General features: G+C 36.4%; 2 protein-coding genes and 1 long non-coding RNA gene across 3 annotated transcripts in view; 1 reads left to right on the top strand and 2 right to left on the bottom strand.

The window, feature by feature from the left end:
• Positions 1-1,118, top strand: part of LOC144663218 (uncharacterized) — a 1,415-nt gene extending 297 nt beyond the window's left edge. The window contains exons 2-3 of the long non-coding RNA XR_013572586.1: positions 409-481; positions 1,096-1,118. This is a non-coding gene — a long non-coding RNA (uncharacterized LOC144663218). The remainder of the gene's footprint in view (positions 1-408; positions 482-1,095) is intronic.
• The window catches only part of LOC144663138 (uncharacterized), a 27,353-nt gene extending 21,395 nt beyond the window's left edge, over positions 1-5,958 (bottom strand). Inside the window, exon 1 of the mRNA XM_078524071.1 lies at positions 5,857-5,958. Coding sequence (XP_078380197.1) covers positions 5,857-5,899 — 43 coding nt within the window. The 5' untranslated portion in view covers positions 5,900-5,958. The remainder of the gene's footprint in view (positions 1-5,856) is intronic.
• On the bottom strand, positions 5,843-15,758 carry LOC144663139 (lactadherin-like). The gene is made up of 6 exons (XM_078524072.1): positions 15,663-15,758; positions 13,002-13,339; positions 9,929-10,061; positions 7,677-8,005; positions 7,091-7,229; positions 5,843-5,964 (listed from the first exon to the last, which is right to left on the bottom strand). Exons 1-6 carry the CDS (start codon positions 15,727-15,729, stop codon positions 5,843-5,845), a joined length of 1,128 nt encoding a protein of 375 aa, XP_078380198.1. The 5' UTR covers positions 15,730-15,758.
• Between the last annotated feature and the right edge of the window lie 1,697 nt (positions 15,759-17,455).

The following is a 17,455-nucleotide window of genomic DNA, read 5'->3' on the forward strand; positions in this document are numbered from 1 at the left end:
TTAAGCTTATGTCTTCGGCGTTTATGTGAAGATTTATAAAAGTGCTAAAGATAGAATCGTACTAAAACTTAGCTGGTCTTAGCTCACTGGAATTAAAGCCGAGCTCGGCGATAGATCTTGTAGATTTTGAGGCGATAGTGTCATAGTAATGTCACTCAGTTCGTCGAGGCATGTAATTGCTATTTATATTTGTCATCTGAATGTTAAGCTACTTCAATTTAATAAGAATCGCATCCTTTAATTATTTATACGCGAGGAAATGTTTGACAAAATATTGACCATGTGGTCATTTCCGGCCGCAAAGAAATAAATGAGACCATTTCTGAAGTTTAAATTTCTATCTTTCCATGATGTGTATTGTATTGCCAGACATAGATTGACGTTTCTTTTGCATTTTGTTGTATACAGGTAATTTGAGGGATTATTAGAATGTCTAAACAGGATTTACAGAATTCAGAACTGAGGACTTTCTGAATTACTGGTGAGTTAAACTATGGATTACAACAAGTTCAGGCAGTTATTGATCTCTTCAGCCAATCTCAGCAATTCCCATCCTCCTCTCTTCACACATTCACTACCTGAGACATTTTTAAAAGATCTACTTTTTGACCAGACATTTGCCTACGTTATAAAAAAAGCTGTTTGACATTTTTTAAGGCATGTATTTTCAGTTGTTGGATGGCCTTCAGTAGCATTTTAAACTACAGCTAGCAATGTTAAATATTCAAATAAAGACTGACAATTTTTTTTTTTGCAAAATTATGATTAATGAAAGGAAGGGTGCCAAGAAAATTGATTTCTTCCTGGCCTGACCCAGGTAGACTGTGCAAGGGGAAACCATTATATGCTTGCCCAAAGTCCCATATTTCTCTGGAAAGATCAACATCAAAAAATAAAAATCCATAAATGTCATTTGGCTATCTACATATGTAGCAAGTGGAAAAAATTATTGAATCCACTAGCCCAAAATGAAAGCAGTCAGTTTTTTTTTCACACACTGAAAAAAGCCATTTAATAATTATACAGTCTGCATGCTGGAAAAATAGCAATTTCATCAAAATAAACAGTTTTTGTTTGTTTTGTTTCTATTTACAGGTGACTTGAAGAGTGCAATGACATTCCTCAGTCAAAATGAACTCAAAAATACACATTGTGTTAATGTAATAAAATTGTCACATGATTGATTCCCACATGTTGCCAGTTTAAACCTGAATATACTTTAGTGACATTTATAGCTATTTATGTAATATGAACATCCCAGAACCCAATAAGAATACATGTGAATACTGACACTTTATAACATGTAAGTTTTGAAACCATTCTGGGTTCATGACAAAACTATTTTGTTTTGGCATGATTGTAGATTACCCCGGCACTTTTTTTGCATAGCTGAAATGACTGCCACCACAGTCCGCAGTCACCATACAAATATCAAAATTTTAGGCTGAACTGATTTTAATGTCACCGCAGTCCACAGTCTGACACAAAAAGTTTGGTGTTTAGATTGCCTGTCACTGCGTAGTCACGCATTTCTTGTCTGCCACCGTGGTCCGCAGTCCCATAGTGAACATATGGGACAGAACGTTTTGTGTTTAGAAAGGCCTACATTTGTACTTATTCATTTCGGTTAGCCTAATATGCACTTTGGTTAGCCTGTTCACGGTAAGCTATCTATATTTGTAAGGACAACACTATATAATTATTGTTAACATGTAGAATTCTGGGTACACTACGGACTGCGATTAGGTTGCTTGCGTTAGCCTTTATATTGTGTTCAGGATATCTACTGTTTGAAATCCACTACGGGACTGCGGACCGAGGTGGCAGGCAATTATAACATTTACTAGCATTTCTTAGAATCGACTTCGGGACTACGGGCCCCGGTGGCAGGCGATTAGCAGACTTTGTATTATTTTCAAATAAAACACTATGGGACTGTGGACCCCGGTGGCAGGCAATTATAACAATTTAATTCAATTTTGATCAATGGACTGCATGACTGCGGACTGCGTTATGAGTGAAATATAACTTAACAACAACATTTCACTGCGGACTGTGGACCACGGGAGCAGATGAATAATGACGGGGTATTCAACAATTGCTCCTTAGTTTCAATAAAAATAACGAAATTACAGAGAATTTACAAAATTATTATCGCAGACCATAAATTTACTCTAGCGCAGGCTAAAGTATCTTCAATAGTGTAAAGGTCGGGACAACTTATGCGACTTGACAGGTTGCGGCGACAATTCGCTCCATGTGTACTGCTTACAACTAAGTCGCTGCAACAAGGTGTTTGTTTGGTGCACAAACAGCGAATTTGGAAGAGTGGGAATGCAAACTAGTTTTCCATATTCAATATGGCGAAAATACATGACGCGCTCTCAAACCAGTTTGAATTCGTGCAACACGTCGCAGGGACAAAATTCTGTTGCAGTGACATAGTTTGTCGCATGTCACACTAGGTGACTGTCGCCGCGACGTGTTGCAGCGACGTGTCGCCTAGTGTGTCCAGACCTTAATGGCAGTTTAATTATAATGTGTGGTTCCAAAAATATCCATACCTACCCCAACGATGGACCCTTCCGACCCCCTGGCACTTTTAGTTTAGCATTATTATTAATTCATACTTTATTTTAAAAATTTGGGCTATTGCGCCCTCCCTCCCCTTCGGAATTTCCATTGACCATCCTTGGGGTGAGTATCGAATTTTCTGGAAGCGCACAATGTAAGCATTTACTTATAAAAGTAAGCTGCAGATTTATACAGACTAATCTATTTTTTTAACCTTTTCACATGTTCCTGTTTTTATGGAATATATAATTATATATTGTTTTTACCGGTTTCACTTGTAATAATAATAATAATAATAATAATAATAATAATAATAATAATAATAATAATAATAACAATATATAATTATAATAAAAACCTTCCCAAAAGTTCTCAAAATCCTTTGCAACTGAAAAATCGTCAATGCCAAACTGAATAACTTGGTCAGTTTGAAGTCAGCAGGAGTACTACGTCGTATAGAAATAACTCTTACCATAAACTACTTCTTGTAAAAGTCCTAGGTCGATGACGTCATTAGTCACGTGACGTTGATCAGAAGACCGTTTTTGCTCACTGTGACGAAAATAGTTTGTTACTGAAAAAGCAGTAATGGCAGTTTGGAGCACATTGGTGTGAGGCATTTCGAACTGCCCAGGTACCGAACAAAATATAAATATTTAGGGAGCTATGTACAATTTTCAAAAATTGGGAGTCTGGGTACAAGTGCGTATCTGGCGTTGCATTAAATGTGAGGTAACAAGAAATTACATGTTGGTAGATACTTATATGTTAAGTAATTTTTAATCAATTCGATTGTTATGACGTCATCGGTCACGTGACCAGAACGGATCCCATTTTAAATTCGCTTGAATACTTTACTAGAACCTCTCTCTGAGGATCTTTTAAAGCGAAGTTGTAGTTTTTTAAATAGTGTTTTTAAAAATGGCCATTATTACTTTTTCCTGAAAAAGTACGGCAGTAAAAAATACAATTGAAAAGTTTGTTGGCTTCCTACTCAACGACCATTTGTATTTGAAATAAAAGAACATTTTGCCAAAGGCTTGAGTGTGTGTTCTTTTCGATAGCGTTGGCAGTTTCTTTTCCTTTTAATTGCTTTTGGCGAGGATGGATATTATTTCTTTCACACGAAAGGAGTGGCACCTGGCGAGAAGTTAAGCTGCGTCCTCCTTCCCCGTGGACCGTATTGCGGGCTCATAACAAGAGCATTTTCAAAATGGCGTCGATGGCGATCTAATGTAGCGATTTTGAGTTATATAGGATAGTTTTTCAGTGTTCTTTCTTCTTAAAGCGATCACGATTCAAAGGGTATGCAATATCATTTCTTTGTATTCCCGATTAAGAAGAATATGCAATGAGGAGAAACGGTGGAAGCTTTTCACAAACATTTCTAACAGAAACTTACAATGACCTGAGGTAAGCGTTTCTCATTGTACTATAATTTTATTTTGAAGACTGGCTTAAGCTTATGTCTTCGGCGTTTATGTGAAGATTTATAAAAGTGCTAAAGATAGAATCGTCCTAAAACTTAGCTAGCTGGAATTAAAGCCGAGCTCGGCGATAAAAAAATAGATCTTGTAGATGATGTCACTCAGTTCGTCGAGGCATGTAACTGTAATTTATATTTTCAAATTAATAAGAATCGCATCCTTTCATTATTTATACGCGAGGAAATGTTTGTCAAAATATTAACCAAGTGGTCATTTCAGGCCGCAAAGAAAAATTATATTTGCCTCTTTGGGTATGTGTGATAAATGAGACCATTTCTTAACTTTAAATTTGTATCTTTCCATGATGTGTATTGTATTGCCAGACAAAGATTTACGTTTCTTTTGCATTTTGTGGTATACAGGTAATTTGTGGGATTAATAGAATGCTTAATGTGTAAACAGGATTTACAGAATTCAGATTTAAGGACTTTCTGAATTACTGGTGAGTTAAACTATGGATTGTAACAAGTACAGGTAGTTATTAATATCTTCAGCCAATCTTAGCAATTTCCATTCTCCTCTCTACGCACATTCATTACCTAAAACATTTAAGATCTACTTTTTGACCAGACATTTACCTACTTTATAAAAAAAGCTGTTTGTCATTTTTAAGGCATGTATTTTCAGTTGTTGGATGGCCTTCAGTAGCATTTTAAACTACAGCTAGCAATGTAAAAATTCAAATGAAGCCTGACAGTTTTTCTGCAAGGTAAATTGATTTGTTCCTGGCCTGACCCAGGTAGACTGGGCAAGGTGAAACGATTATATATGCTAGGCTTACCAAAAGTCTCATGTGTCTCTGGAACAACAAAAAATAAAAATCCATAAGCAAGTGGAAAAAAATATTGAATCCACTTGCCCAACATGAAAGCAGTCAGGGGTTTTTTTTTTTCACACACTGAAAAAGGCCATTTAATATACAGTCTGCATGCTAGATAAATAGCAATTTCATCAAAATAAATAGTTTTTGTTTGTTTGTTTTGTTTCTATTTACAGCTGACTTGAAGAGTGCAATGACATTCCTCTTAGTCAAAATGAACTCAAAAATACGCATTGTGTTAATGTAATAAAATTGTCACATGATTGATTCCCACATGTTGCCAGTTTAAACCTAAATATACTTTGGTGAAATCTATAGCTATTTATGTAATATGAACATCCCAGAACCCAATAAGGCTACATGTGAATACTAACACTGTATTACATGTACATGTAATGAAATTACAGAGAATTTACGAAATTATTATTGCAGACCATAAATTTACTCCAACACAGGCTAAAGTGTCTTCAATAGTGTAACAGCAGTTTTATTATAATGTGTGGTTCCAAAAAATATCCATACCTACCCCAAGGATGGTTCTTTGGTTTGGACTCTTCCGACCCCCTGGAACTATCAGTTTAGCTTCATACTTCCTTTTAAAAATTTGGGCTATTGCGACCTCCCTCCCCTTCGGAATTTCAATTGACCATCCTTGGGGTGAGTATGGAATTTTCTGGAACCGCACAATGTAGGCATTTGCTTATAAAAGTAAGCTACAGATTGATACACACTAATCTATTTTTAACTCTTTCACATTTACCTGTTTGTTATGGAATATATAATTAAATATTGTTTTTACCGGTTTCACTTGTAATAATAATAATAATAATAATAATAATAATAATAATAATAATAATAATAATAATAATAATAATAATAATAATGTAGTAATTAGCTCGAATTACTCTAGGAACAGCCTTTTATAAATCCTTCCACCTAGCTTATAGCGTGGTCAGAAATGTTAAAAACAAGTACCTGGCGCGAATGTTACAAACGAAGGAGTTTCGAACCATTTCATCTTATCAATAGTCACGTCGTCATCAATCGATGGATCATCATCAGTCAAAGTGACACAGCCATCGCCTGCAGGAAGGAACATTAAAAAAATAGGTCACTTGCAGTGACGTTATAATGCTTTTGGTACATAAACTTCACATTATTCATGAACACTTGTAAAATAGGTGAAAAAAGCAAATCCGTAACCAAAGGTAAAGGCGAAGGAAAAACTGGCAAAAAAAAAGGTTTTTTTATGCGTCAGTCATGTGGATAAAGGGCTTGTGTAAACTACCATGGCCTAAAACACCTCTTAGCTAAAGGTTCCGAAATACGGTAATTTAGTTTAGAGGCTTTAATTTCTGTACGGAAACGTCGTTTGATGAAGTCATGCTTGGGCCAAGGTAAATTATTGTTGATTGTTTTTCCAAAGGAAAGTTGTACTGAGATACTAAGTGTTAGCAAGTAAATTTAACAACAGGATTTACAACGACAACAAATAGTAGTTTTGAAAAGTAGCTGGTTTCGGATGTCTTATAAGCATACATATAAGCATGTTATAAAGTGACCTTGATATCTTTGGTTTTATGTTTTGGTTTTTATATTATGGTTTTATCAAACGGTGCTTGACGTGCTTTGGTGAAGAAATTGAGACGCTCTTTGAAAAAAAAAAAAGAATTGTAAAACAAAATCGTTTGATGACGCAGCAGCGTGCTATCCGTCTCGTCATTCTACGCGCGCATCCTAAGGCTGAAACTTTTTTGAATCCATTTTTTCTGCATTTGTAAGTAAAACTTATTAGAAAATGAGCATCACTGGAGCACTCAAGAAGAGCGAAGAAAAACTCGTCTGCGACTCGTGTTTCCCCCTACACTCACTATCGTGTTATGGTGCAGGTGGGAAGTTTGGAGTGCACGGAAAAAGCGTAAGAGTAGCTCAAAGTGATAGCTTCTTGCCGTTAGAAATTTTGTATCAAAACCAGCGCCAGAAACTCACGCAACAAACTCACGCCACCAGTGTGCACAGTTGAATTTTTTGCACAATGACGTATACTTAAGTTGATTGCGCGGCTCTGCTAGCTATATTATAAAACAGAACAAGGCACTGTCAAGGCTTTTTTTCTTAGTACAATAATGATCTCGAATTAATCAATTTCAGCGCGTACAATTTCTTGAACAATTTTAAAGAACAAAGAAAACATATTAATGCAACTCACTCTGGGTACCGTACACCTCCACTTTTAGGCAATTCCAATCATGCTGCCCAGTGGGATGAAATCGAATAAATCTCGCAAACACTGGTGATGGAAATCCATGATGATCAACTGTATTGGCACCACCTTCTCTGTGAAATTCCTTTCAAATACAATAGCAGAAATGAAGACAACCTTTGATTGTACAAGAAAAGGTCATAAAGTTCAACAGCACATGACATTTCAGCAGCTTAGCTTAAACTGTGTTTAGGAAAATATTTCGGGAACTTCTGCTTTAATGCATTTTGAATAAAATTTTTCTAATACGTAATAAAAATAAACCTTTTCATTTTTTAATACGGTTATCCTGTGGCGCATGTTAAACAAATTATTTCTTTTTATTATATTTTTAATTGTAAACGCATTGGGATTTCCATAGTGGGTAGCAAGTGCCGTGATCATCATCATCATCATCATCATCTTATAGCGTGAAGAAATAGCTATCAACCTCCTTTTGGTATTGTTCTTGTCGCCATCAAAATTACACAAACTGTAAATATTCCACTTGAGATCTTATACGTCTTCTATATACAGTAAAATTAACACTCACAACTTCTTTGCCATATTTCGTATAGGTTTTCCAGCTGTCTCCATTAGATGAATACGAAACTTTAAAGGTTGTAACCCAATGTTCGTCGTGCATGTCTCCCTGGGTAGCGACAGCGCACACTTCAATTGTTTTTCCAAGATCAACCTGAAGCCAGTCGTCGTTTCTGTCATGTTCTTCCGCGCACCATGCATCACCTCGTTTGTCTTGAAGTCGACCGTAGGCGGCTTGATGGTCTTCGTCATATTGAGAAGAGGCTTTCATCTGATTATCAAGGATGGTAGTGGGATTGGAAACACCAACAGGATAGTTGATGCATTTGTCAGGGATTGCTGCGAAAGTAATTCTGTCATGTTAGGTATACAATTGATTTACGATATGGTGAATATATAGGCTACATTTAAAACAAAATTAAACAACCGCAGAAATAAAGGTTTTAAATAAAGAAATAAAAACTAAAACACAATCAAAGTAGCAATAAATTAAAGCAAAAGAGAAATTGTATTTTATGATTTTTTTTATATTTCTCCGTTTCTGAGGACTCTTTCCAATAATCAGAACTGTTGTTGTGGATTTGCAAAAAAAAAAAAACTCGTAGAAAGGCTCCATTTCACATTCAAAACCACCGGTCCTGCCGGCCATTTCTGACTTATAAAGACCGAAGGAAGAAGCAACTTACCATGCATTCTCTTTACCCTATTCAGAACGGGCTTTTTTGGATCTTTTCAGACCGGGGGGGGGGGGGGGGATTCGTAACTTCCAGAATATTGAAGCGATCACAATGAAACTTAGATGATACATAGTATGTCCAAAAATCTATCTTTTGGTATACGTCACGTGGGATGATGACGTCACATCACGTGACAATTACATGATAATCTCAAAACAGCCGCCATCTTGGATCCGCCATCTTGGATTTCGAATTTTTTCCAAAACGTCAGGAAACCGCCCAAAATTACTGCAAAGTACTTAAAATCAATAAAACGGTGCTTAAAAACTGTAAAAAGGTGAAAATAATTGCATTAAAGTTATTTTTCATTAATAGAAACACGAAAATTACAAATTTGGGAAAACATGCCTGTCAAAATGCCGTTGCCATGGTGACGTCAAGTTTCTGACACAACAACCTATCCTACCAAATTATTTCCAGAAAAATTTTAGGTAAACTCGCAAAGTTTGGTTGCGTTTGGTTGAATCTTGAAAAAGTTATTAGCGTTCAAAGTCAGTGCGGGCACTTTCCGCCCCCCCCCCCCCCCTCCACCCCACGGTCTGGATAGGTTTAAAGAACGTTCTTTCCAAAATGGCACTTTCGTTCTTCAGGCCAACGAAAAGGTAATACAAAGATAAGTTATTAACTAAAATTTCAGCATCCAAAGAGTATTTAAACCCTTCAAAATTCTTGTCTTAAGTAGTCTAAAAATTGAAAACCGTCCGCCGCCATGTTGGAGTAACGTAATTAGCAGCCTGGCGTTGTTAATTAGCTCAACTTCTTCTATCGCTTTGAGTTTAGTTTGTGCATAATGATGCTGTACAAACAGGCATTTCGAAAAAAAATTCAATACAAAATAAACAAGGAGTGTCAAGTGTATAAGTAATGTTTAAACTTCCTGCCAAACTTCAGTTTGAGCTCTTTGACGTCACACATACATCGCCAGGCTGCTAATTTACTCCAAGATGAAGGCAGCCGGTTCTCGAGTTTTGGACTACTTCAGACAAGGATTTCATAGGATTTGATACTTTTAGGAAGCTGAAATTTTGGTGACTTACATAACTTGGAATTAACTTTTCGATGGCGAAAAGCGCCATTTTGGAACGAACTTCTCATTTAAATGAAATCTGAACGATGTTCTCACAACTTGCAAAGCAATCACCGGGATGGAAGTCAGATGATACCTATAAGGCGCATAAGGAGATCCTCTTATTCTAGTGGGAGAGTCCTTTTCATGATAGCAGTAAAACAAGTTCTCTCAGATGTGTCGTTTTACCAGAGAAATTTCTCAGGAAAGGTTATTGTTGTCAACATGTCATGTTCGTTGTTAAATCGAACCACGATGGAAAAGTGGTAATTAAACGAGGAGATGGAAGCTTCCCCGTGTGGCTTGGAGCCATTGTTACAGCTCTATTGTTTCGATGTTCTTTGTTGACTTGGGCGTTGTTTTTTACGCCATTGGTGAGCCCCACGTTCGTTAAAATGCCTACTTAACTGAAACTAACCCACGAAACTCAAGACAATCAAAGAGAATGGAACAACTCACTCTCGGTGCCAAAAACCTCCACGCTAAGGCAATTCCAATTTTCTTGCTTAGTTGGATGGAACCGAATGTATCTTGCAACCAATGGCACTGGCAGCCTTTGTTGATTTATGCTCCTACCAGACCTGAGAAATTCCTTAAAAATGAAAGAAATAGAAATCACGTGTGACAAAGATTGGTATTGCTGAAAGTAAAAAAAAAATTGTCATCATTATCAAGTTTTAAATCGTTAAACACTTGCAGTACTTCTGTTTTGCTTTCTGGATTTAAATGCCCTTGTAACGTTGTAGTTATAACAAGTCACCGCTTATTCCTTAAAATGAAAGAAATTATAAATCATGTTTCGTAACGATTGAGAATGCTTGAAGCGAAACAATAATTATTGTAATCGTTATACTAGAAAATCAAAATTTGAAGTAGTTCTGTTTTGGTCTTTGGATATGAAATTTTGTAAAAAAAAAAAAAAAAATAGTAAGTAGTGTAAATGAATTTCTGAGTCATTACAATTCATCCTTTTTAAATTTTCATTCTCGTTTTTACCGAATGGTAATGAGGTTATGTTATTGGCCTCATTTTCTCACTCGAGCACTCACTCACTCACTCACTGGATTCTGATATCAAACCGCAATTAATTCATCATTAAACGAGAAACGTGCTGACAGAAAGGTCCTTTAAACGCATTCAGCACATGTCAATCAGAAACAAATTATTCTTCAACCTCGTTCCAGGGTCTCTCTCTTTCAGGGAACTAAATTGAATTTCACAAAACAAATCGAACGAGGATCACTTACACTTATCCTCTGGTGATAAAAGAGAATAGAATTCGCTCAACGAAGCCTCAGAGCATAGGCTATCAATGACCCATTCACGTAAGAAAACATTCAAAGACGCGTTTTAGTGAACACAACATTCATGCACGTTTTTGTTTCGCGTCACATCATCTTCGTGTCACGTCATCCGTTCTTGATCTTTTTGAGTCGTGCAGAAACGCGCATCTTTCTCTCAAATTTTATTCGCTGCTAACAATAACGCTATACGTGCTGGCAGAAAAGTAAACATATTCACAAAACAAATTTACTTAATGCTAAAAAGGATCAAAGGTTACACTTAAATAATTTTGTGATAAAATACGGAGTTCGCGCTATGAACTACATATAGTTACGCTTAAACTGTTATAAAAAATCATTACGCTCGCCTTGTGACGTGTTTTAGTCAACACAACATCCACGGCACGTTTTTGTTTCGCGTCACGTCACCTCGTGTCACGTCATCCGTTTTTTCGACTTTTTTGCTTGTTTACAAGCGAAAGTAGGAGAATAACAGTTATGTTAGGGAAAATTTCACAATCTTGTAAACTCTCAAGGGACTTTTTTAATTTCTCAAGGGACTGTTTTAATTTCTCAAGGGATTACTTTCAGCTGTGGGTGATCACTTGCGATCTCGTGGAAAAAACGTGACTTGTCACATTTACAAACGTTATATAACAATTTTAAAAGTGACATGTCAGCTTTCTTATCTCAACGCACGTGTGTCCGAAAGGCGATCTATAAAAAGCGTCGCACAAACAATGGATTGCGTAACTAACGCTAAAACACGAATAAATAATCACTAGCACTTACATCGTTTAAAAAATTACAAACGTCAAAAATAAACCATACCAAAAAAACTCGCTCTTTTCAAAGATATTTTTGAAGTTAAAACAAATGCAAGGGATGGGGGCTTCTTTTAGCTTAGGAGCGGTTAAAAATTAGGCCAAATTTGGTCGCTAAAAGCGCCATTCTATTTCGTCATCAGCCTAGGTCGTTAGGGGCGTGACCTCTCGTTGACAGCAATGTTGCATGAATCGGCTTTACAACATGCGATCGTATCCACGCAGTTCGAGTGGAATTTCAGTCAAAGACAGCAAAATTCTTTAGTATTTCATCTTCAAATATAATTCGAAAGCATTCACTGTATATGGCTTTTGCTTAATCCTTAATCCACGAAGAAGCGGTCTTGATATCCGACCCTCGCAGAGCCTAGACAAAACGCAGCTTGAGTGTATCGATTTGTTCACGCCGCAATTATATGCACAATGTTTTCTCCGACAATAGTCGGAAATATCCGTATTTTTTTCGTGCTTTTTCGTCGCAAAAACAAAGCGTAGAACGCATATTTTGTTGTTTCATTTGCTAATTTCCCTGCCGTAATCGACTGCCTCGAAAGGTCCTTGCAATTTTAAAGTATAGAATTGTCAGATCTCGGTGAAATTTGCACTGTTTATTTGTGTAATGTTGAGGAATATGTGTATAAATACCCGGCGCGGACGAGCCATTTTTGACAAAATTATATGGCTGCATTTCCTCCGCGAAGATAGGAAATTGTTAAACTAAACTACAAAGCAACTGTAATGATAAGTTCGAAAAAAAATGCACAGGTTAAACCTTCGACTCATACTTCATGCAAAAAAGTCGGTATCTCGAAGAGACTTTCATTCATCTTTTTGAGTCGAGCAGATACACGCTCGGGCGTATCTTTTCTCTCAAATTTTTTCCGCTGCTCAAAAATAACGCTCTACGTGCTGACAGAAAAGTAAACATATTCACAAAACAAATTTACTTAATGCTTAAAAGGATCAAAGGTAATACACTAACCGGTAAATATTTTGGTTGTGAAAACTGAATAGCGCTACGACCCCTGCGAGCACGAGCCATCAATGACGCAACTCACGTGGAAAAATAAAGCAAAGTGAAATTGCTTTACTTTATTGGACACTTATTTAGAAAAAATGCGGAGGTCGGCACTTCATTCATCGAATTACCATGAGGTTGCTCGAAGAGCCTTTGATTTTCTTCCTCAGCACAATAGGCATTTCCGAGTTACCCTTTGCCTCTGTTTCAAAACGAGTCTACGTGCGGAACCATTCATATCAAAATGAGTTTCACCTACAGGGACATTTTCATGCAAATCAAACTCATTTTCATTTGAATGGTTTCTCACGTAGACTCGTTTTGAAACAGCGGCAAAGGTTAACTCGGAAATGGCCTATTGTTCACATGACTTTGTTTTTGCATAAAAAAATAAAGTTAAAACTCACAAATTCCTCGTTGTTCCCATCCTTATAACGCTCCCACCGGCTTCCATATAATGAGTAAGAAATCGTAAATGCTGTAACCCATTCATCGATATCCTTTTCTCTGTTTCCCTGGGAACCGACGCCGCAAACCTCAAATATATTCCCAAGATCAACCTGAAGCCAGTCGTCATTTCTATCGGCTTCCTTTGCACACCAGCCGTCGCCACTGGTGCTGCCGAGTCGACCGTAAGCGGGTTGATAAAGAGCACCACGTTGAGACGAGGCTGTTAAGTGATTGCCAGGGATAACACTTGGATTGGAAATACCCACAGCATTCTCAAAGCAATTGTTACTGATTTCTAGAAAAAAAGGTGAGAAAATGACATTAAAAATGTTGTCACTTAGCCACGAATAAACATATAAGACATTCTGGTTTAAGTCTAAATTATTTGGCAGTTGGTATGCCAATTTGCTAATGCCGGGTTTAATGTAGCAAGAGGGCTGTAATTGCTTGAATCCGCGTGTTCCGCTGTAAATTTGGTCATAGAGTTAGATCACGAGAGTCAAGATTGAACACGACTCTAGTCAAAAGGAAAACATGTACTTTTTCCCAAGTTAACTTTTTTACTCACGTTTCATGGTTACGCTAAATTTGCTCACATCTTAGATGGACGAAACATGTCAAAGGAAGAAGACTGCAAGAAGATTTCTCAAGTGTTGTTCTAGGTACGTTTAATAATCAAAAGAGCAAAGTTTTGATGGCAAAAATTTGATATTCACTCTTAAACCGGAAGCTTCGCTTAAGATTTTTTAGACTACGAGCATTCCCTATTTTTTTCGCAGAGTCCGTCTAGCTTGAAGCGATTTTTTTTTTCGAAGAGTGGTCGAGCTTGAAAAATAGGCATTTTGCGAGCCGCTGTCAAGTATTTCATTCGCATCGAACACCGACAATTTTTATTCAATTTGTTCAAAAACTTTTCTAGTTTTCTAAGAAAGTAGCAAGTTTTCCATCGATTTATCTGGAAATGCGAAATCAAGGATCTAATGACCACTACTGATCGGCATCTAACGAAGGTTGAAAATGACCTTGATTTAAAATTAGAAAAAATAGGCATTTTTCTATGATTTTCCAGACGTTGCGGCGTGCCCGAAGGGGCAAAATATTATTGGCTCCTAGCGCGGCCAGAAAATCTGTTTTAGTTCTAAAGTAAAGTCTTTCAATTGCCAGAGTTTCAGGCAAAATTATTTTTTGATCCGAATTTTGAGTGGATGTTTTTCAGAAAGACGGCCACTTAATTACTTGAAAAAAAATCATTTGTATTTTAGAGGAAAATTCGAAAGGTTTGATAAAAAAAAACGGACATCATCCCACACAAACAAATGGGAAGATAAATTTCCCAAAGCACACCTTGCAGGGGTCGTACGTGGAAACAATCGATAAAATCAACAGGAGTCTATATCTACCTGTTTAACTTTTGTTATTGTGGCAGACTTATCTCACTAAAAACTACGGGTGCTTTTCGTTTTCACAGTCCGACCAGTCGGACCAACGGGAACCGACTGTTGTAGAATGAAACGACATCTTCCGATTCAGCCGGCAAACCGATTAGATCGGTCCTTTTATTTTCATTTTGCATTTCTTTCCCGCAGTGATTCGCATCTGTCAGAAGTAAGTCAAGTAAACAATCTGTCAAAATGGAACTGTAAATTTCGGTCCGACCCGTCACAGTGGGCCACCTCCAGGGCTGGTCCCAAATATTCAAGTCGGACTGAACCAGAACGGACCTTTACATTCTACTTGCGACCAAATTTCCGAAAATTTTGGGTAAATGAAAACACTCTTCATTTCCTAGCAATGTTGATTTTCGACGACAAGGATGTATTCTTACACTCGCGATATCAATTTTTAATATATATTTTTTAATTTACATTTTCTTTTGCCGTTTGGCGTGAGTTCTAGTAACCTGCTTGTTATCAACCGGATTTAAAATCGACTTGCCCTTTCATTTATTTTTGTTAAAGCTTTAAGCTCCCCCAATACAACTACGTGTGTGCTTTCTTTAATAAAAAAAGGCAGACTTTAGTTTTGTAATTAAATTGATTTAGTTGGTCTCATTTACATTGTTTGGATTATCAGTTCTACACATGTCAGTCTAAAAATGTTTAGTATTTTTCACGTATAAGTATAAGCAAATTCTGATTCTGTGGAATGTTTAATATTTCTGTATAAGCAAATTTTATACAGAAATATTAAACATTCCACAGAATCAAATTGTTAGATTTTTTGAGGGCTTTACACGTTTATGTTTAGAAACCTGGCATTTTAAATACAACAAAATACAGGAAAGGCTAAGCAGTCATAATTGCCTGCCAATTTATGGACGTTAAAAAATATAATTATATGAATGCTCGTTAGCACCGAAATTGATTATATAAGCGTTCGTAACGTTTCAATTTTATCTTTAAACCATCTGACGGGTCGAATTACAAAAAGAAAACTGAAACAAACTATGTGTAATTGTTCCATCTTAGTTTGAATTCTATAGTTGCTGTATATGTAATTATGTTTAGAATGAGTGTTAATGTTTCCAACGCAAAATCATTTCAAAAACATGAAGTAAAACAACCACTTACTAAAAACAAAAAAACTAAATCACAATAAAAATAAATTAAAAACCCTACCTTCTCCGGATGCGGAAGCTAAAATTTCCGCCAAAAGGAGGACTGGTAAAACTAGACAAGAATTCATCGCTAATTACCAAGCACATCAGCTGTAAGTTTTTTTTTTAGCGGGAATTAGTCTAATCGGTTGTGGGAAGCAGCAGTTTTCCCAACGTCACCTTTTCTTTAAATGAATAGAGGTGTTAACTGATATATGAGCAATGGTGACAAAATAACTCACTGAAGAGGCATGTACCAACAATATGACTTGCTTGTCATTGTTCAGAATGTATTGTGCATGTACCAGCGACCTGTTACCTTTTTTGATAAAAATATTGTTTCTAGAATCTGGAGAAGTTCATGGATTCAGTAGTTTTCAGTTATTGATTGTGACGATAATTTTTCGTTTAGTACTACATACGGGGAGTAAACCCCTTGTATCAGTAAAAAGCTTTTTACAGACAAGGGTAAGGTCACATTAACTAGGCAATCTATTGAAATGTGCTGATAGGCGGGGAGAAGGACAATTGCAAACGGGGCCACGACTGAGAACAAAGAAAGATAAGATGCAATAAGATAGGATAACTTTATTTATACACGGTTTTTCCATCAGTCAATTAAGTTACTGGACTATCTACAAAAATTTAATAACAACAAATTCAAAATAACAAAAGAAAAGTCTGCTTTTCATGGAGGCCGTGTCTAAAATTTACTTAAAATTTAGATATTACTTTAAACTGTGTCGACTTAATTTAGATTTGAAATCGACCAGTGAAGATGCTTGTCCTAGGTCTACAGGTAAGTTGTTCCACAACTGAGCTCCACTGTACGAAAAACTTTTCTTGAGATAATCAGTTCGAGGTTGTGGAAGAACTAATTTGTTTTCGGTATTCCTTAAACGATAAGCACTAACATCGTCACGATATACGAGTCTTGATCTCAGATAATCAGAAGTCATACCATGTATGAATTGCTTAGAATACCCGAGTGTAATAGAAAAGAATCTTAATACAAAAATGCAATTTGCAACAAATATTCATCAAGAGGTAACAAAACAAATCTTCATTTAAGAAAAGCTCTTAACGAACTTTTTTAATGTAATGCAAGATGTGTTCTCAGAGCAATTTATAATTAATCATGTTAACTAGAACGATACGTGCTATATCGCACAGAATTTAGATTTACATCTGGTTTTGACAACTCTTGAAATTACCAACTTTAAAGAAAAAGCAGCCTAAGTAAAATCCATTTTATGAATGCTAGCTAGTTATCGTATCTAAAATCCTTAATCTTTGAAAACCTGATAACTTTATATTGCGCTTAAGGACAAAAGTTCTTATTGATGCCTTTTCAAAGCAAGGTACCTCTGGCCGTCACCCGCAAGCTTGGTCCAAAACGATCGCACGTTATAATGTTGAACGCCGAGCCTTCTTAAAAATCCTTGTAAAAGTCGCTAATATGTACTTTTCCAAAGGATACAGTAAGTGGGCTTGGGGGCCAATGACCTCCGTTTTCCAAGCGTTAAAAGAATAACGTCGCAGAATTTGATGCAATTTTGCACCTTTAAAAATTATTAATTGTTGAAATCAGCTTGAACCGTAAAGGCCTTCGTGTTAAATAACGATGGCCTTAAATGAACATGGCATTATGAAGATGCCCGTATTCTCGCTCGTAGTTGTAACGACAAAAATTGTGAGGGTGAGTTTATTATACTATTCGTAGTCAAACAAAAACCTATTATTGTACATAAATTTACAAACTTCCAGTACGTAGCTGCGAGGTGTCTTGGTATTATTAGTATTTTAAAATGTCAG

This window comes from Oculina patagonica, chromosome 8 (assembly GCF_052425735.1).
Source record: "Oculina patagonica isolate OP01 chromosome 8, crgOcupat, whole genome shotgun sequence".
Taxonomy (NCBI): domain Eukaryota; kingdom Metazoa; phylum Cnidaria; class Anthozoa; order Scleractinia; family Oculinidae; genus Oculina; species Oculina patagonica.